This window comes from Sycon ciliatum, chromosome 1 (assembly GCF_964019385.1).
Source record: "Sycon ciliatum chromosome 1, ocSycCili1.1, whole genome shotgun sequence".
In the NCBI taxonomy this organism is placed as follows: domain Eukaryota; kingdom Metazoa; phylum Porifera; class Calcarea; order Leucosolenida; family Sycettidae; genus Sycon; species Sycon ciliatum.
In genome coordinates this window covers 85,060,935-85,078,167 of record NC_088643.1, presented here as the reverse complement: position 1 = coordinate 85,078,167, position 17,233 = coordinate 85,060,935, and the positions used below count along the sequence as shown (strand labels likewise).

At 44.8% G+C, this 17,233-nt stretch overlaps 1 protein-coding gene across 1 annotated transcript; it reads right to left on the bottom strand.

Annotated features, from left to right (window-relative positions):
• Window positions 1–416: 416 nt before the first annotated feature.
• Window positions 417–16,984, bottom strand: LOC135806010 (U3 small nucleolar RNA-associated protein 14 homolog A-like). The gene is made up of 16 exons (XM_065320138.1): window positions 16,791–16,984; window positions 12,754–12,863; window positions 10,971–11,058; window positions 10,688–10,743; window positions 10,304–10,368; window positions 9,598–9,665; window positions 9,359–9,421; window positions 6,817–6,894; window positions 5,984–6,064; window positions 5,411–5,536; window positions 4,631–4,725; window positions 3,810–3,861; window positions 3,232–3,309; window positions 2,702–2,923; window positions 1,531–2,118; window positions 417–881 (listed from the first exon to the last, which is right to left on the bottom strand). The coding sequence occupies exons 2-16, from the start codon at window positions 12,774–12,776 to the stop codon at window positions 690–692; spliced, it is 1,875 nt and encodes a 624-aa protein (XP_065176210.1). The 5' UTR covers window positions 12,777–12,863; window positions 16,791–16,984; the 3' UTR covers window positions 417–689.
• Between the last annotated feature and the right edge of the window lie 249 nt (window positions 16,985–17,233).

The following is a 17,233-nucleotide window of genomic DNA, read 5'->3' as shown; positions in this document are numbered from 1 at the left end:
AGACTCAAATGTAATAAGTCATGTTTTCCACTGAAAACTCAAAACCATCATTTCAGTCGCGCCAAACATGCACTATACACAAGTTCAAGTTTCCAAGTCACTGCACTGGTGCATCACAGAGGTACAGTATTGCTTTGCATTCCATTGCCGCATTGCACACTTGTCCAGTGTACTTCACTAGGACTATCTGACTGTACATAATCGTGATACAATTTCCTGCAAGTGCCCCTACATCCATGTCCAAATTGGCCAGAGGACATCATTGCATTGTGATTGTGCATACTTGAACCCCTCTCCCCGGTTTGTTTCAAAAGTGGAAATAGTGCAGTCTTCATGTCATCATTCACATAGGCCACGGGACATCACACACACGGCCACATTACACACACAGTACACACACAGGCCACAGAACATGGTCAGCTTGAGCCACTGTTTTACAGTGGTGTCCAAAGCACCTCAAGGACAGTCTTTACCTCATCACCTTGGTCAGGGGACAAGGATTATAGCACCAGTATGCAAGTTGCCAGTATGAAAGCATAATCCTGGTTAAAGTTTATTATTATGTACACTATGAAGTTATGAATTCAATTCACTGCTTGCCGAAACTTGTAAAAACAGATGTGAAAATCTCAAAACAATCGATGTTTCGACAGGCAGCATCGAGTGAGCAACAAGTGTGCCCATGTGTTTCATGCCTTGATTTTCCTTGTCATGGCCTTGGGTGCTTTGATCGGTTCTATGATGGCACCCATGTTGGTGAGAACCTTTGGTTGGCACAGGTCTCTGAAAGACTGTTCCGTATGCCACTCTCGGCCAACTGGCATGCGCAGTGACTGCTGGTACTGTGCTTTAGAAGTGAACGGGAATGGCAAGTTCTTTACCTACGGGACACAAGACAATCAATGCCCACGCATGCACGCACACAGGTATGTACACACACACACACGAGCATACAGAGAAACAACGATGAGAGTTAGAAAGCCAGTTACCATTGCACACATGTTCGAAGAGAGTGGATCACAAGACAATAAGTGATCCTATCTGAGTTACATTCCCTTTCGAGTATCCTTAGGGGCCATCTGTAAATATAGATATTTATTTAGAAAGAAAACTAGTCGTTTAGAGGGGAGGGGGTTCAGCGCCTGTTCGTTTCTCGAAAATTATCGATGCATAGTTTGTACGTGTAGGCACGTCCAGAAAAATGAAAAAATATCGATACTATGTACCGTTTGCATGTATTCGTTTCTCAGGGAGGGGGGGGGGGGGGGAGAGGGGGTTGAAGAGAAATGACTAGTTTTCGTTTCTAAATAAATATCGGAATTTACGGATGACCCCTTGTACACATCAGTAGAAAACAAGAGCATACTGTATGCAAAGCCAAGGAACTAAACAGTAAACACGACCAGTTGAAAGTTGAAAGGCGTTCTCCACCCTTGATTCAAAGTGGTTTACGCGTAGCGCACAATGCGAATGAATTCCCCCGGGAAACGGGACAACAGTCATGCACAAACACACCAGTAAACAGCTCACCTGATGTTTTTCCAAGTTCTTGTGGCGCTTGTCACTGATGATAACATGCGGAAGCTTGCGGTCAGCACGAGGTTCACCATTCGGGCCAGGTTTCTGGTGGTTGACAAAGCGCCGCTTGCGCCGTTTGGCCTTCTTTGAAAGCTGTACACCGTCGCCAGCCCAGTCACCCCACCCGGGCAGGAAGTCATCAACAACTTTCGGCTTACTTGCCTCCACCTCCTCTGCTTTCTTAACGGCAAACGCAGCCTGCACGTCTCCAGCTGCAAAGGACTCTGCAATATTGCATTGTTGTTCCCCAGCTAGAACATCTGCAGCACCAGCTCCAGCCTCCAGAAGCATATCTACATCACCTACAAACTGTACACGCTGCTCATCGCCATCATCATCAACCTTCTTGCCAGCTTGGTTATTATCATCGTCACCGTCGTCATCCTCCTCCTCGGCTTCATCCTCATCATCCTCATCGTCCTCCTCAGTGCCATCATCATCATCATGGCTATCGGATTCCTCAGCGTCATCTTCTTCATCCGCGCTGTCCGCTTTCATCAGTTCACCGGCACTGCTCAGGTTAGGTTGCTTGTGGCGTGTCTGCGCAAGCAATTCATGGAAAAGCACATAAAGACTGCTTGTGGCTAGGTGCTCACATGAAATGTACATGGGAGTGAGTGGGGTGAAACACTGAGAGACTGAGAAAGAGAGAGAGAGAGAGAGAGAGAGAGAGAGAAAGAGAGAGAGAGAGGGGAGAGAGAGAGAGAGAGAGAGAGAGAGAGAGAGAAAGAGAGAGAAAGAGAAAGAGAAAGAGAGAGAGAGAGAGAGAGAGAGAGAGAGAGAGAGAGAGAGAGAGAGAGAGAGAGAGAGAGAGAGAGAGAGAGAGAGAGAGAGAGAGAGAGAGGACAACTGGCGCGAAGCCTGATCCACACTACATTTCACATACGGGAAATCATCACAACGCCCGTCACAGCGAAAAAGTAGACCATAGCTCAACTTGTTCGGCTCATCACGTTCCCGCACCCGAAATGAAGTATGAATTGAGCTTTAGCCCGGAAACTAGAAACAGCATCAAATCCAGAATTGAACAATGATATAGAGTGCTATACATGCACACACATGTGCAGCATTACAAGATTTAAAAATTGGCATATTAGGGACACACTATCAAACAAGAACCTACTGTCAAGCTCTTGTGTACACGGGCTTCCTCATGTACAAGCGCATCATCACTGTCTTGACCATTCCGTGAATGCACATTATCTTCGACGTGTACAGTTTCTACCATGTCCTCATCCTCTACTGCGTCACCATCCGTGTCGGTGTTCACTTCCTCCTCATTCTCGGGGTCTTTTTGCACCAGTTCACTGCCTCGCCGGAGGTCGTCGGACAGAAGCTGCCGAGTCTGTGAAAGCAAACACAAGGGAGAGAAGCGCTCGACTGAAAAACAACAAAGATACATTGGAAATATTGCTCCAGTAGTTAATGTATGCTGAGGACAAAAAGAAAGTGACAATTTCCACATAAAAACAAACATGAGGCCAATCTACTACGCGTTGTGTCATAGTTGTCCTTGGTAGAAGCTGCGGACTCGAGATCCAGGGCATTGTTTTCCCAGAAGAGAAAGTCCCGTGTGGTGCGCATCAGCGCTGAAAGACATCACAGTGGACACGGACTACAGTCAGCACACCACATTGTAACATAAACACCCACCGTTGCGTCCTTGTGGCCACGAATCTTCAAGTTCTTTGCCCATTTCGATGTGTTCTGGTGCTTGAGAGTTCCTCGTTCCTGGGCAATGTAAAATCAATGCAACCAATACAATACACATCATTAAAAATACACACACACATTATATATCACACAGCACACCTGCCCATGTGCACAGAGTAAACTCGTGTGTGTGTGTGTGTGTGTGTGTGTGTGTGTGTGTGTGTGTATGTGTGTGTCCTAGTAGAGCTGTACGAATTACCCGTATCAGTGCAGCTCATGCAGACAGAAGTACAGCGTATCATCAGCATAACGGTAGAAACTGATCAGCTCAGATACAAGTACATGTAGTACACGTAGCAGTACAGCTCATGGATTACCAACAATGGACTGTTCACTGGAGCAGGCTGCTAATTTGCCCACGAGGTCAAATATGACTGTGCACAAATACACTCATGCACATACAGTGTACACTCATGCACATACAGTGTACACGGAAGAATGAAAGTCACAGTGTACGTGTACTGGCCAGAATGCATGTCACAGCAAAACCAACACTCAACAGGGACATCACAACAAACCTTTGCTCGCTCCGCCCTAGCTTCTCTTTCTTTCCGCTTTACTCTATGGTAGCTGTTCAAAGATGATGGCACACAAACATACGTACACTTCATCATAACAGAGAGAGAGATGATGGCATACAAACATACATACACTTCATCATAACAGAGATGATGGCACACAAACAATGCAAACATACATACACTTCATCATAACAGAGAGATGATGGCACACAAACATACCTACCGTAATAACGGACATATAAGCACATGCGCTTATAAGTGAATTTTTGCTACGGATCCAATTTTCAAAAATGAAATATTTTCACCTAAACGCGCATGCGCGATCAGAGTTCGTTTGCCAGAGTCTTTGTGTTTGACTAGGTCTTGCAGTGTCAGTTTCATTGTTCCTGTATGCTGCTTGCAGACTTTTATCTGTGATTGTGTCGAAGTGAGAATTTTGGTAGTGCTTCGCCTATAAGAGCATGCGCATATACGTGAGAGTGCGCTTATATCCGAATACAGGCACATGCGCCTATATGTGCGTTACTACGGTACACTTCATCATAACAGAGAGAGATGATGGCATACAAACACACATACACTTCATCATAACAGAGATGACGGCACACAAACATACTATCACATACAATTCACCGAAAGAGTTCAAGTCAGAAAGAATACAGGACAGAAACATTCTAGCAAAATCAAAACATCAAAATGTAAAAAAAGAACCAAACTAGGTGCACACAATCAGGATATTGAAACAGAAGGCAGAGATGAGAATGGACGATAGAAAAAACAACAGAAACAACATCAAGTCTATAGTTGTGAGTACTAACCTTTTGCTCTTGATTTTGTTTTGACGTGCACATTTTCGCTCATAGTACGACTGCAGGGCGCGATTCTTCTGCAGCTCGGCACGTCGCTCCTTGGCCTACAAACAAGCAATAAGCGGGTACGCATCGGGCGAAGGCATACACACACGCACACGGCAGATATGCATTGCAGATTTGCAGTGTTTCTTTTCAGTCATGGCTAGCAGCCATGGCAGCACTGGTGAACACCACTAGTAAGTCCACTACCATGGCAAGCTATACGGAGGTCAGCCTAAGTGGATTCACAATCTGTTCAGCAATGCACTACAGTAGACCCTTGCTTATCCCCCCCCCCCCCCCCAACCCCGCTTTGTGCATGCGTGTGCAAAAAGATACTTTGCTAAAGCACATCAATACTTCAAAAGCACAACATGATCAGTTTGACCCGCATCCGGTCAAAATTTGACTGCAAATGTCATACAAACTGCCAATACTATAGTATAGTTTACAACAACTCACAATGGTGACTCAGGACAGTGAGGGAATGGATAGGGGAAACACGGCATAAAAATCTACTGTGCCCACCATGTCTAAAACCAGGGAACTTCTCCATGATGAGCTTGGACAGGCGCTACTTTGCTGCGCTGCTCTAATGGACGCAGTTCAGCGCAGCAAGTGGGTTAGGATTTCCTAGACTGTGATTGTGTTCATGAGTGAATCATGGATTCATGAAGCCACGGATATTTGAAGTGTGGGTAAGCTAGGGTGTACTGTATAGCCAACACGACGATAAGCAACCCTTACCTCCTCTATCGTCATGGCATCAAGCTCTCTGCGTTCTGTCAATGTCAGGCCATCTTTACCAATTTTATTGGAGAGGGTTGGGTCTTTCATCACTTCCAACATTTCTGTCTCAAATTCATCTCGAGGCTGTGGTTGTGGAAATAGAAGGGAACACATGTGGACACAGCATGCCGCAGAGAACAAAAATGCATTAGTATTTAGAAATAGATTACAACCACCAGTAGGCAAAGCTGCTAGCACCATAACACAATCAGAAACAAAGCATCGTCATGAGTCGAGCCAGGAATCACAATGAAATCACCAACAGAAAAAATAAAAGTGGGGAGGCTTCCTGCAGTTTCATTAACAGTTAAGAGTAGGAAGAGAGCATGTGGGCTCTACTCTTAACTGTGCAGAAAAAAATAAGATCCAGCACTAGTACCTGTCCATTACGTACGTTGTATAACTGGCGGCTAACTCCTACACACCCAACGTCAGTACAATACGCAATAGATAAGGCATCGCGTCCAGCTTCCCGTCTCCTCTGGATTGGCTTCAAAAGTTAAATGCAATCAAGCAGGTTAGCCATCTCACCTTGAAGTTGTCATGTAGGAACTGTCCAACTGATTTCGGCATAGAGTACGCATGTTCATCTCTCAAGTCGAGTTGCTTCGCCTGTGCGTACAACAAAGAAGTGGGTAGAAATGATTATTTTATGAAAGAAATATATATTAACAGTCTGCTGGATTCAAAGAAAAAGCGCTACAATGCGACAGCAATTTCAAAGATAATTCTAAAACAGCACTCAAGAATATTTGGCCCTTCATGAAACAACAGCAAAGTGAAATTCCGACTTTTCAACAGTACCCTCCATTGCCCTAACAGCCTAAGCCTCCAAGCACACATAGTGATGCATAGTTTCCCAACACTGGACAGGTGCGTTTTGTATTTGATGATCTGTTTTACCATTCCACTCACCAACCAACCAACCCACCAACCAGGAAGATGTGCTGGATATTACACCATGTATTGTCGGGTTATCACATTTTCAACAGGCATAAGAACATTATCATTTGTATGAGTACACCTACAGCTGCACACAGTCGCATATACAGCTGCACACAGTCGCATATACAGCTGCACACAGTCGCATATACAGCTGCACACAGTCGCATATACAGCTGCACACAGTCGCATATACAGCTGCACACAGTCGCATATACAGCTGCACACAGTCGCATATACAGCTGCACACAGTCGCATATACAGCTGCACACAGTCGCATATACAGCTGCACACAGTCGCATATACAGCTGCACACAGTCGCATATACAGCTGCACACAGTCGCATATACAGCTGCACACAGTCGCATATACAGCTGCACACAGTCGCATATACAGCTGCACATACATGTACATGTACATACCTCACGGTTCTTCTTGACCAGTGGCTGCCATTTGCTGATTTCCTCAGATGCTATATCATACGCAGCGGAGCGTTCAGCCTTAACAAATCACACACAGAGCAAATCAACAACAAAGGAAACATGTTCAGAGCACAATTGATCTGAGTTGCACAGATGACTGCACATCAGCCATATCACAAAAATGACTTGCACGCTCAGCACAGCAAGAGCACACGTGGGCATGGGAAGCCCATCTTTTCTAAAAAATGACTTGAAATTCATAGTTCTGTCCATTCTGTTCTTTTCAGAATTCTTCATTCTCATGATGGCCTGTGGCTAATAAGTTCTGCTTGTAGTTGTTGCCATAGTTAGTTTTGAGTCTTTGACATACCCCACACTCACCAAATTCGTATCTCTTTTAATTTGCTGGCCAAAAATCCTACAATATATTATATAGGATTTGAAAATGTGTGCCTTTTATGCCGTTTTTATTGGTCATCACGACCAATAATAACGGCATAATGGTTTTCATGGAAGTTGTAAATATGTTTGAGGCATGAATGTTTACATTTTAGATTCATAGGGCGATAATATTTCTGATGAATACCCATTTTCAGCAATAATTGGAAATTTGAACATAATTGTTCAGCTGCTGTCATGGAAAGGACTGAAGCAGTGAATGTGCAGAAGAACATTGCAGGTGTGGCACGGGGTGGTTTCATGACGACATATCGCACATGCCGTCATGAAACTACCAGTTTTAAGGATAAAACAAGGTCCAATAAAATCTCAAATCCTATTATAGAGGATTCGAAAAATAGGGCACAGGCCTTAGTAATATTGGGCAAGGAGATGAGCCTGAGATGTTAGTGTTTGAAAAAAATTTCTTATTCAACTCTCGATATCTACTAAGACCTAGCAAGGAAGAATTGGTCACATACTTTTTGCTATTCTCAAGTCACACCCATTTTGAGTTGAAAAATATGACCAAAATCCTATATATAGGATTTAGCAAATTACTGTAAACCGGGAAACTTTCGCGAGCGGATAATTTTCGCGAGTTTCGCGATCACCGCCAAAACGCGAATTCGAATCGCCGCGAACTGAAGAATTTGAACGGAAGTAGTGCATCACGTACAGTACTACGCTGGTCAGTACTACAGTCAGTGTACAAGACTGTCTGTAGCTGTGTGCATGCCTTGTCTATGTGACTGTACTACAGTCAGTGTACAAGACTATCTGTAGCTGTGTGCATGCCTTGTCTATGTGACTGTACTACAGTCAGTGTACAAGACTGTCTGTAGCTGCGTGCATGCCTTGTCTATGTGACTGAACTATCATGTACATGCCTAAGCTGAGCTGTTTCGCGGAAGGTGCGCGCGGAAATAGCTGTTCGTTCAGATCCGTTAAATGAGATGACTGTTGTTGTTTGCCGGTTGAATCTGAAATTATCGCGGACAATCTTTCGTAACTTTGTCACTTCTTTCAAGTTCTTTGCCGAAGCTGGAGTTGTTCGTTTATGCTTTTACTGTTGTAAATTGTCAAAGAGTCATGTCGCTTTTTCAGTGGATCAGCTCTCAGAAGAAAGCATCTGGGCAACCAATGCGCCTGTGCCTGCTTACCTAACGCCGGCGGAGAAAAGCAGCGCAACAGAGGCAGCCAACACTGCTGTGATGGAGGAGCTCGCTTCGACCGACAAGAAGCGAAAATTAGGCAGTTATCACCATTACTCTGACGAAGTCCGAGCTCGTATGGGGCGCCACGCCGCCGAGCATGGTAACAAATCGGCCGTGAGTAAGTTCACAAAGGAACTGGAGCATTCCGTGAACGAAAGCACCATCCGGAATTGCAAGCGCCTCTACCTGGGACGCTTGAAAGACTTGAAGAGTCCCGACTTGGTGACGACTCTCCCTCATGCAGCTGGGGGTCGCTCACTGCTGCTTGGCGACCTGGACGGTGAAGTCGCTGAATACGTAAAGGCTTTGCGACAAGCTGGTGGCTGCGTCAGCACAAGTATCATCATCGCTGGCGCGAAGGGAATCGTCGCGCACCGTAAAAAAAAGAACCACCTGAAAAGACCTAATCGCTAAAATTTCCCGTCGTTAACAGGGGCGTATTTTCAAAACGCTAAAGTTGCACGCCGCAAAAGTTTCCCGGTTTACAGTAAGAGATAGTGATGGTCTGCCTCAAGACTTGATGTACATGTAGGTATGAAAGAAACTTACATGTATGCGGTATTTCTTAAAAGAAATACCGCATACATGTAGTCCGCTGCGAACCCCACCTACAACGCAGTCTATACTGCTTTCTCAGACCACTCATGCACCGTCCTGAAGACAAAATTTGAAAATGCTTTACAGAAAGATTGCATTCGTACAGGTGCCAGGTGGTATAATCAATAAGAAACATAATACCATAGCCCAAGGCCAAGGGTCAATGCAGGTCAGGCCAGTAGATTCTGCACAGGACCCAGGGTGGTGGTCATTTACAGCACACTGGGATGCCTGTACATAAATAAGTAACACACCCACCTCCCCCTTCCTCCATCTTGAGCGCGACCTACCCTTTCTTTTTGCGGCTTAGTCAGCGGAGCCTTCACTTTCTTACTCCCCAGCAGACCTTTGTTCTATAGAAGAGGAACACAAAGAAGAAGCACATGGCAACACTGTGCAAAGAAATAAAACCTACAGTTGACATGGTCAGCACACAGCTGCACATCTCACACAACAACACACCTACATGTATGTACCAAACTTTCCCCCTGAATAAGTTCACTTCACACAGACTGCACCACAAACTCACCAACTTCTTGGGAATCTTGCTGAGGTCATTGCTCTTTCCCACTCTTTCCGCAACAGCGTTGTCGCCAACTACATTGACAGAGAGCAAGGAAAGCCAACTTAAAGCACAATATTGATGTATTTCTTTCGATAAAACTGCATGCAATAGCAAAAAATCACATGTTGTCTTTTAGCACTTAGGAAGAGGACAAACTTCACCAGTAACCCGTGCTGTCTATTGTTGTTGCACTGTGTTTCACGCTTCTGTAGGTTTCTTCAACTTTCTTCGCACCTGCACCTTTTGTCATTCTTTCTATGAGTATGGGGTAACGCATTTTACCGATGTTGTGACTCCACCTGACAAGAAGGCATGAAAGTGTACTTGTGGAAACCTTTCGAAAACGTAGATGGTGACGAGACGGAAGTTTATCCTCTTCCTAAGCGTTCTGCCATTCCTGTCTCAGATGGAACTTTTTACGTTTTTCAACTCGAGACATGGCGCCTGGAAGGATACACTTTTAAGTTGAACACCATTGGTAAAACGAGAGATCATCAATAACAACGGAAAACTGATGCCGGCAGAACATGTAGACAGCATGACAAGATTAAGTCGGTATTCATCCAAGACAATACACGCATGCCTTCATATACAAGTCCATGTAAGTGACAGGAATGAAGGTGAAGATTAACCAGGGTTGAAAACGTGTGTAAACCAAGCCTGCACTTACGGATTTTCGCAGATGGAAACTCAGAAGAAGTACTGATCACATGCGACCTTTCTACTTTTTTCTTCCTGGATGTGCAACAGAAAAAAACATACAAAGAAGATAAGGGATCCTGATAAAAGAGGCCCGGATAAGCGAGGTCTCATTATACATCAGTTGTTCAATTCGAATGAGATTTGACTGAGTCCTGATTCGTTAAGTGCACACGCAATAGGCATCGTTCGATTGTGAACGATCAGCCCCAAAAGGTAAACTACCTTGGCCAGTGCAAATTGTAATGCGTGAACTTGCATTGATTCGTCTCCGGCACTCAGCCAACAGAGAATCTCCAATGTACACGGCTCTTACAAAGAAATTCATTTCAGACATGGTCATAAAAACACCCACCTTGATTTTTGCAGAGCTGCCAGTGAAGCCAGAAGGCGCTCATGACGCTCCCCTTCCTATTGGCCAACAATGAAACAACAAAAACCAAAAACACATGGAAATTAAAACGCCGCCGAGTACTCTCTCCACACATCCCGAGTCTTGCCAGTCAGTACTTCCAAACAGAAGGGCTGCGGTATACAAGAAAACCCTGTTATGAATGAATTCTCAACCCCTTTAGAATATGGTGATTCCACACTGTACTAAGGAAAGGCAGGCAAGAGAGAACACTGAACAACATTACCTCTCCAGAATCACTATCTTCAGAGATGTCTGGACTGATGAAGCCGTCGTCATCATTGCCATCCCTCACATCCTCCTTTGGCGCTGTCCTACATCAGCAATAAGCAAGCAGACAACCATGGCGCCAACAGCATGCATCAAGCGAGCATTCACTGCTATACTCTTCTATCACTTCGCACATGCAAGTAATCAAATCTAACAATAGGGTGTGCAGAGGACCCAGCCAGCCTGATCAAGAAGCTGCAACACTCTCCCAAGCAGTGGTGTGGTTATTGACTGCAACACTCTCCCAAGCAGTGGTGTGGTTATTGACTGCAACACTCTCCCAAGCAGTGGTGTGGTTATTGACTGCAACACTCTCCCAAGCAGTGGTGTGGTTATTGACTGGCACGCTGACATGTTTGTTTACACTGACAAAGAGATGGCGGTGACACTTCCTTTTCTTTCCTCTCCTTCCTGTACATATCCATAAGTTGCTCCTCAGTTACAACTGTATTCACAGGCATGTTTCCAGTCTCAGGTTTATGCTATGTTTACATTGAGATTAACGGCGAAAAAAAAACCTTTTTGTTCGTAACTTATTCCCTTTGGAGAAGCTCTGCCCTTTTGGGCATTGAGCACTTTGTGCGCAAAGAGGACGTCTATAACAAAAAGCTTGTTTTTTCGCCGTTAATCTCAATGTAAACATAGCATAAACCTGAGACTGGAAACATGCCTGTGAATACAGTTGTAACTGAGGAGCAACGTATGGATATGTACAGGAAGGAGAGAAAAGAAAAAGGAAGTGTCACCGCCATCTCTTTGTCAGTGTAAACAAACATTTCAGCGTGCCAGTCAATAACCACACGGGTACGCGGTGCTGGGTCCATGTGCGCGAGAGGGTTTAAGGGATCCCAAGTGATCTCTTTTTACGATTTTATGCGGTATGTCACGATAAAAATGCGTGATGAATTCAAGTCATTTCGTTTACACGGCAGCAATCCTTTCATTCTGGTCATTCGAGCATTATTAAACCTGGGTCCGGAATGTGTCGAATAGATCCCAGTCAAGGCGAAATTCCTGGATCACACACACATACATACACACACTCTCTCTCTCTATCTCTCTCTCTCTCTCTCTCTCTCTCTCTCTCTCTCTCTCTCTCTCTCTCTCTCTCTCTCTCTCTCTCTCTCTCTCTCTCTCTCTCTCTCTCTCTCTCTCTCTCTCTCTCTCTCTCTCTCTCTCTCTCTCTCTCTCTCTCTTGCTCTCTCTCTCTCTCTTTTTCGCCGTGAACACCTTGAGCGGAGAGTGCTTGCTGGAGCGTTGAACCTGGGTTTTTAATCCACCATTCCCAGTTCGCAAGGCTGGGCGGGTTGTGAGCAGGCTTTCATTTCATCCAGGGAGTCGTAAAATACGAGTAAATTAGGACTCGACTGTACATCGTGGTACATTGATCAGCATGAACTCGGGTGCGTAGCCGCTATGACTGCACAAACTCTGGCCTCCGCGGCCGTCGCCATTTTTACAAAATGGTGGTCGACACTTTTTGAATTTTGTATGGTTGTGGTGAGCCCTGATTTACTCTCTAACTGTCCTGACACTACACATACAGCACAGTCAAAAGCGGACACCCTGAGGACTACTTGTATGCAAATCTGTCCCGTATATAGGAGTGTGCTGTTAATTACGGGACAATCGAAACTGAACAAACGTGTCCTTAACGTGGAGGCGTCCGTGGTGGAGATGTGTCCACCATGGGTACCACTGTATTCAACACGACAGACATGCTTTGAAATAATTCTCACCTCTTTCTTTTCTGCCCTGGCATCGCAACAGCAACACTCTAGTAGATTACCCGTAAAGCTCCGAAAGAATAAAAGTCTTGACAGCAAGCGAAATTCTCTCAGCAAACATTCTGCAGAATAAAGGTTCCAGAGAAGATATTATTCAGTATTGATAAAATAAATAGACCGCTTTCAAACAGCCGATCAGCGCTGTTGGTCCTGAGAGCCCAAACAACAGGCACCATTATACAGTGTAATAGCTAGTCACTAATAATTATTAATAATTATATAGCTTGATGGTAGTACGAAAGTGGTGAAGAACAGGGAAGGAGAAACAATTGTGATATGGTCATTTCTTCCATTTCACATTTGTTTCTCCTTCCCTGTTCTTCACCGCTTCGTATCCACTCGTTTTGAACACAATAAAGCCTTTTGTGTAATGACTGTTCAGCTCATTTTGTTGATCGCAATTCTAAAACTATTGTCGCCTCGTCGCTGATTTACCTCTTCCTTTTTCTCATATTAGTATCTTCATCATTTTGCGAGAACTGTGGCAATACGCCCAGTGAGAAGGCAGATTTTGCCTGTGCCTATGGTGAAGTAAAAATAAAGCTGAACAAACAAACAACAAACACTTTGACCTGTTGTCAAGGTTCCTTTGTAAACTATGGTATGCAGCTACCGGAGAAAAAGCCTACAGCAAAGTATACTTGTTTAGGTCAAACCTTTGCTGCTTCGCACACAAGTTTACTTGGGTACACTGCCGTTGTCGTACCAGTATATAAGAAAGGCCCTCGCACAGATCCTGCTAACTACCGACCTATTTCTCTTCTCCCAGCACTATCCAAGGTTTGCGAGTGTGTATTCTATGAATCTTTGTATCACCATGTTTCCCCAGCTTTATCTGCCGCTCAGTCTGGCTTTTGCCGAGGGGACTCAACACACCTTCAATCGGCACGCCTCGTGCAAGATATCCATACCAGCTGCGATGTGAAAGAACATGTTGGCCTGGTGTTCTTCGACTTGTCGAAAGCGTTCGACACTGTGTGGCACCGTGGTCTCCAAGCCAAGCTAGAGTCGCCATTCCTTGTACGTGGTCCCGCCCTCCAGTGGTTGTCATCATACCTTTCCTGTCGTCGTCAAACTGTTCGCGTGCCTGGTACTTTGTCTGACCCATTGATTGTTCAGTCTGGTGTTCCACAAGGATCAATCCTTGGCCGCTTCTGTTTTTAACCTACGTTAATGATCTACCCCAACAAGTGTCCGGTGTCAGTCTGTTTGCAGACGACACTGCGCTTTTGTGCACAGACCGCTCTTCAGACAGCCTTGCTATCTCGATGCAGAATGGCATTAACACCATCGTATCCTGGACGGAGACATGGCAATTAAAGCCCCTCGCGAAAACTGAGGCAATTATGTACATTTCCCCTTCCCCTCCCGCTCAACCACTGCATTTTCCCGGTCATATTACCCCTATCCCTATTGTGGACCAGCACAAGTACCATGGGGTTATCATAGACAGCCAGCTCTCCTGGAGCCAACAAGTCAGGTATGTATGCAAGCGAGCCAGCTCTGCTGTAGCTATTCTACAGCCTCACTGTCAATATTTACCTGATCGTTCCAGACAATTATTTTTTAAGGCCTATATCACAGCAGAAGACATAGCAGTCAGAATGTCTGCTGCCAATCGGGCATTTGCAAGCATTCCATGGAAACGCCACAACCTGAATTCCAGGCTGTGTATGTTTTCCTGCCTGATATTGCCTGTCTTGCTATATAATTGTGCGCTTTGGACCCTATCGCAAACGTTAACCGACGTCGTCAATGTATGGCACCGGAAGAAACTACGTACCATCATTGGTATCACGTACCCACAACGAATCTCTAACACAGCGCTGTATGCCAGAACCGAGCAGACCCCACTATCCCAAGTCTGCAGGCAACGGAGACTGTTGTGGTTCGGCCATGTAGTGAGGGAAGGCGCAGAATCGTCCTCTTTCCAAGCCCTCCAAATGTCAATCAACACAACAGACATACGACGACCCCGCGGACGACCACGTCTGAGATGGATCGACGTCGTCAAGAAAGACTTACAATGCATTAATCTCTCGCTTCTGGATGCTGTGCAATCTGCTTCTGATAGAGCTGCTTGGCTCGAAATTGTCAACAGATGCGTTGACCTCATGCAATGAGTGATATGCGAACTGTCATTATTATTATTATTATTATCCTGGTTCGAGTCCTGGTGGTGACAGTCAATTTTTTCTTCAGACTTTTCCCGTTTGTCTCTTTCCCTCAAACTAGTGAAGATTATTATTATTATTATTATTACCGTAAAGTACCGCCAGAGCGCCCCGTCTCGCGAGAGCGCCCCACCTTGATTTTACAGCCTGAGAAAGGAAAATCGTATGGCAGAGTGCAACGAAGTGTGTACGATGTGAGAATCTTAGTGTACTAAGGTCACACTTGGCAGGTTTTTGTGTGGAGCTTGTGTTCTCTTGAAGGTACGGATTGACTGCAAAACGTGCAATATGTGTACAAGGTTCATGTCGTATGACCTACAGACAGCAGACCACCTCCACAATACGACCACGAAAGGATGAGATGGTGGGGCGCTCTGGCGGTACTTTACGGTATTATTATTATTATCTTACCCATTTGCAGCGTCAACGACCTTTGTGTAGTGGTGGTGACTGATAGTAATATCTTACCCATATTTGATTATTGTTATACTGCTTGGTGTGGCCTGTCAAAACGGCTTCTTCAAAAGCTAGAAGTACATCAGCGCTTACTCTTAAAAATAGTTTTCCGCAAAGACCCAACATTCTCATCTGAATCTCTCTATACTCTTGCTTCTTCATCCCCCCTTGTTGACCGGCACCAGCAACATCTTCGCAGCCTTGTCCATAGAATACATCTCGCGCAGGTTCCACGGCATATTAATGCATATAACTGGTTTTCTAGCAATGGCTATACTTGTAATGCGCTAACCCTACCACGTGTCCGATCCTCCCTGTACTTGAAGTCTCCTTTCTTCTCCGCATACTCCCTATGGTCTGCTCTGCCTCTAAGCCTTAAATCATGCACTGATATCAAGGAATTTAAACGTGTTATCTCTGGCTAACTGCCCCTGCCTCTACTATCGTCATCTGTACTCTCCTACGTTAACCTTGTGTAATCTTCCACTCTTGATTCCTCCTTGCCTTTTACTTTTTTCTTCTTTTTTCACTGTTTCGGATATTCGCCGTGGTTGGCTAGCCTGTCACCCTTCATTTCACATTCATTTGTCATTGGCAGTCGTTTGACGAGCCAGGAAATGTTGAATAAATACAAATACATTACCGTATCACCAAGGTTATTTTCTACTGTGCATTGCTGCTCGTACAAAAGGTGAAAGCTACGCCCACACTTCCCGTATCATCTTTAGCAAGAGTACATAGCCACTCTGATCCAGCTGTGCATATGGTCTTGGTTGAGCATAATCGGATCTTTGCGTCATAATACCGTACAGATCTGAGGGGATCCAAGGAGTCGCGGGGACTCTAACAACGGTGCCCTGGCTCAAGACTGGCCTTGCGTTGGTATGGAGCGTACGCACGACATCAGAAGATCCGACTACCCTCGACCAAGACATTATGCAGAGCTGGATCAGGCGTTGCACTCTGGGGAGTATGTACTATAGTACTCTTGTCTTTATTGATCAGGTCATTAGGTCCCGAGCATATACATGCAGTCTAGCAGGATAACTTATGATTTATATGAAATGATCTACTAGTAAACAAATCGCCTCCCTGCAAGAGTGGTTTCATGTAGTATATGCGAAATTCACAATTTGATCTAAAACGATAATTTTTCACATTCTAAAAGTCGCACATCTTCCATCCTGCAGCCTGGTTTACTCGAAAACAACCTCTAAGCTTCACCCTGCGTTCAATATCCAGGTGTTTAACTCACACGCGAACCAGTATAAATACTACGATCCCAGGTCAATTTTGAGACCTGGGACTCTCTTTCTTAGAAAAATTACACCACACATAAGAAACACCAATGTTTCTGACCTCTCTATTTTCTGTCTTCATACGCGATTTCCCGTGTTTGTATATCAGCAGCACCACCCTGCGCGAATCCAAACCTTGACGATAGTCAAGCTAACTGTTACTTCTTGAACAGCCACAGCTCTGCAGCGAGGAGAAAACTAGACTGATGCTTTGTCTTTCACAAAAATCAAAATACATGACTACTGTAAACTCATTTACAATAAAATTTAATTGTGTGCATGCCACGCATATCCACGCATGCAGTCGCTTTTTGATTTGTCGGCACGAGTACCTGTGACGTCACCTCATCGATCGATGATCAATGATTTCAAAAAACTCAAAAGCGAACAAACTGTCAGCCATGTTGTAGTAGTAGTACTAGTAGTAGTAGAATTTATTATTTTGATAGGGAAGGCCCTACAGACGTTGCCGTCTTGTTACAGGGAACCCTAAGTGCTCTTTAC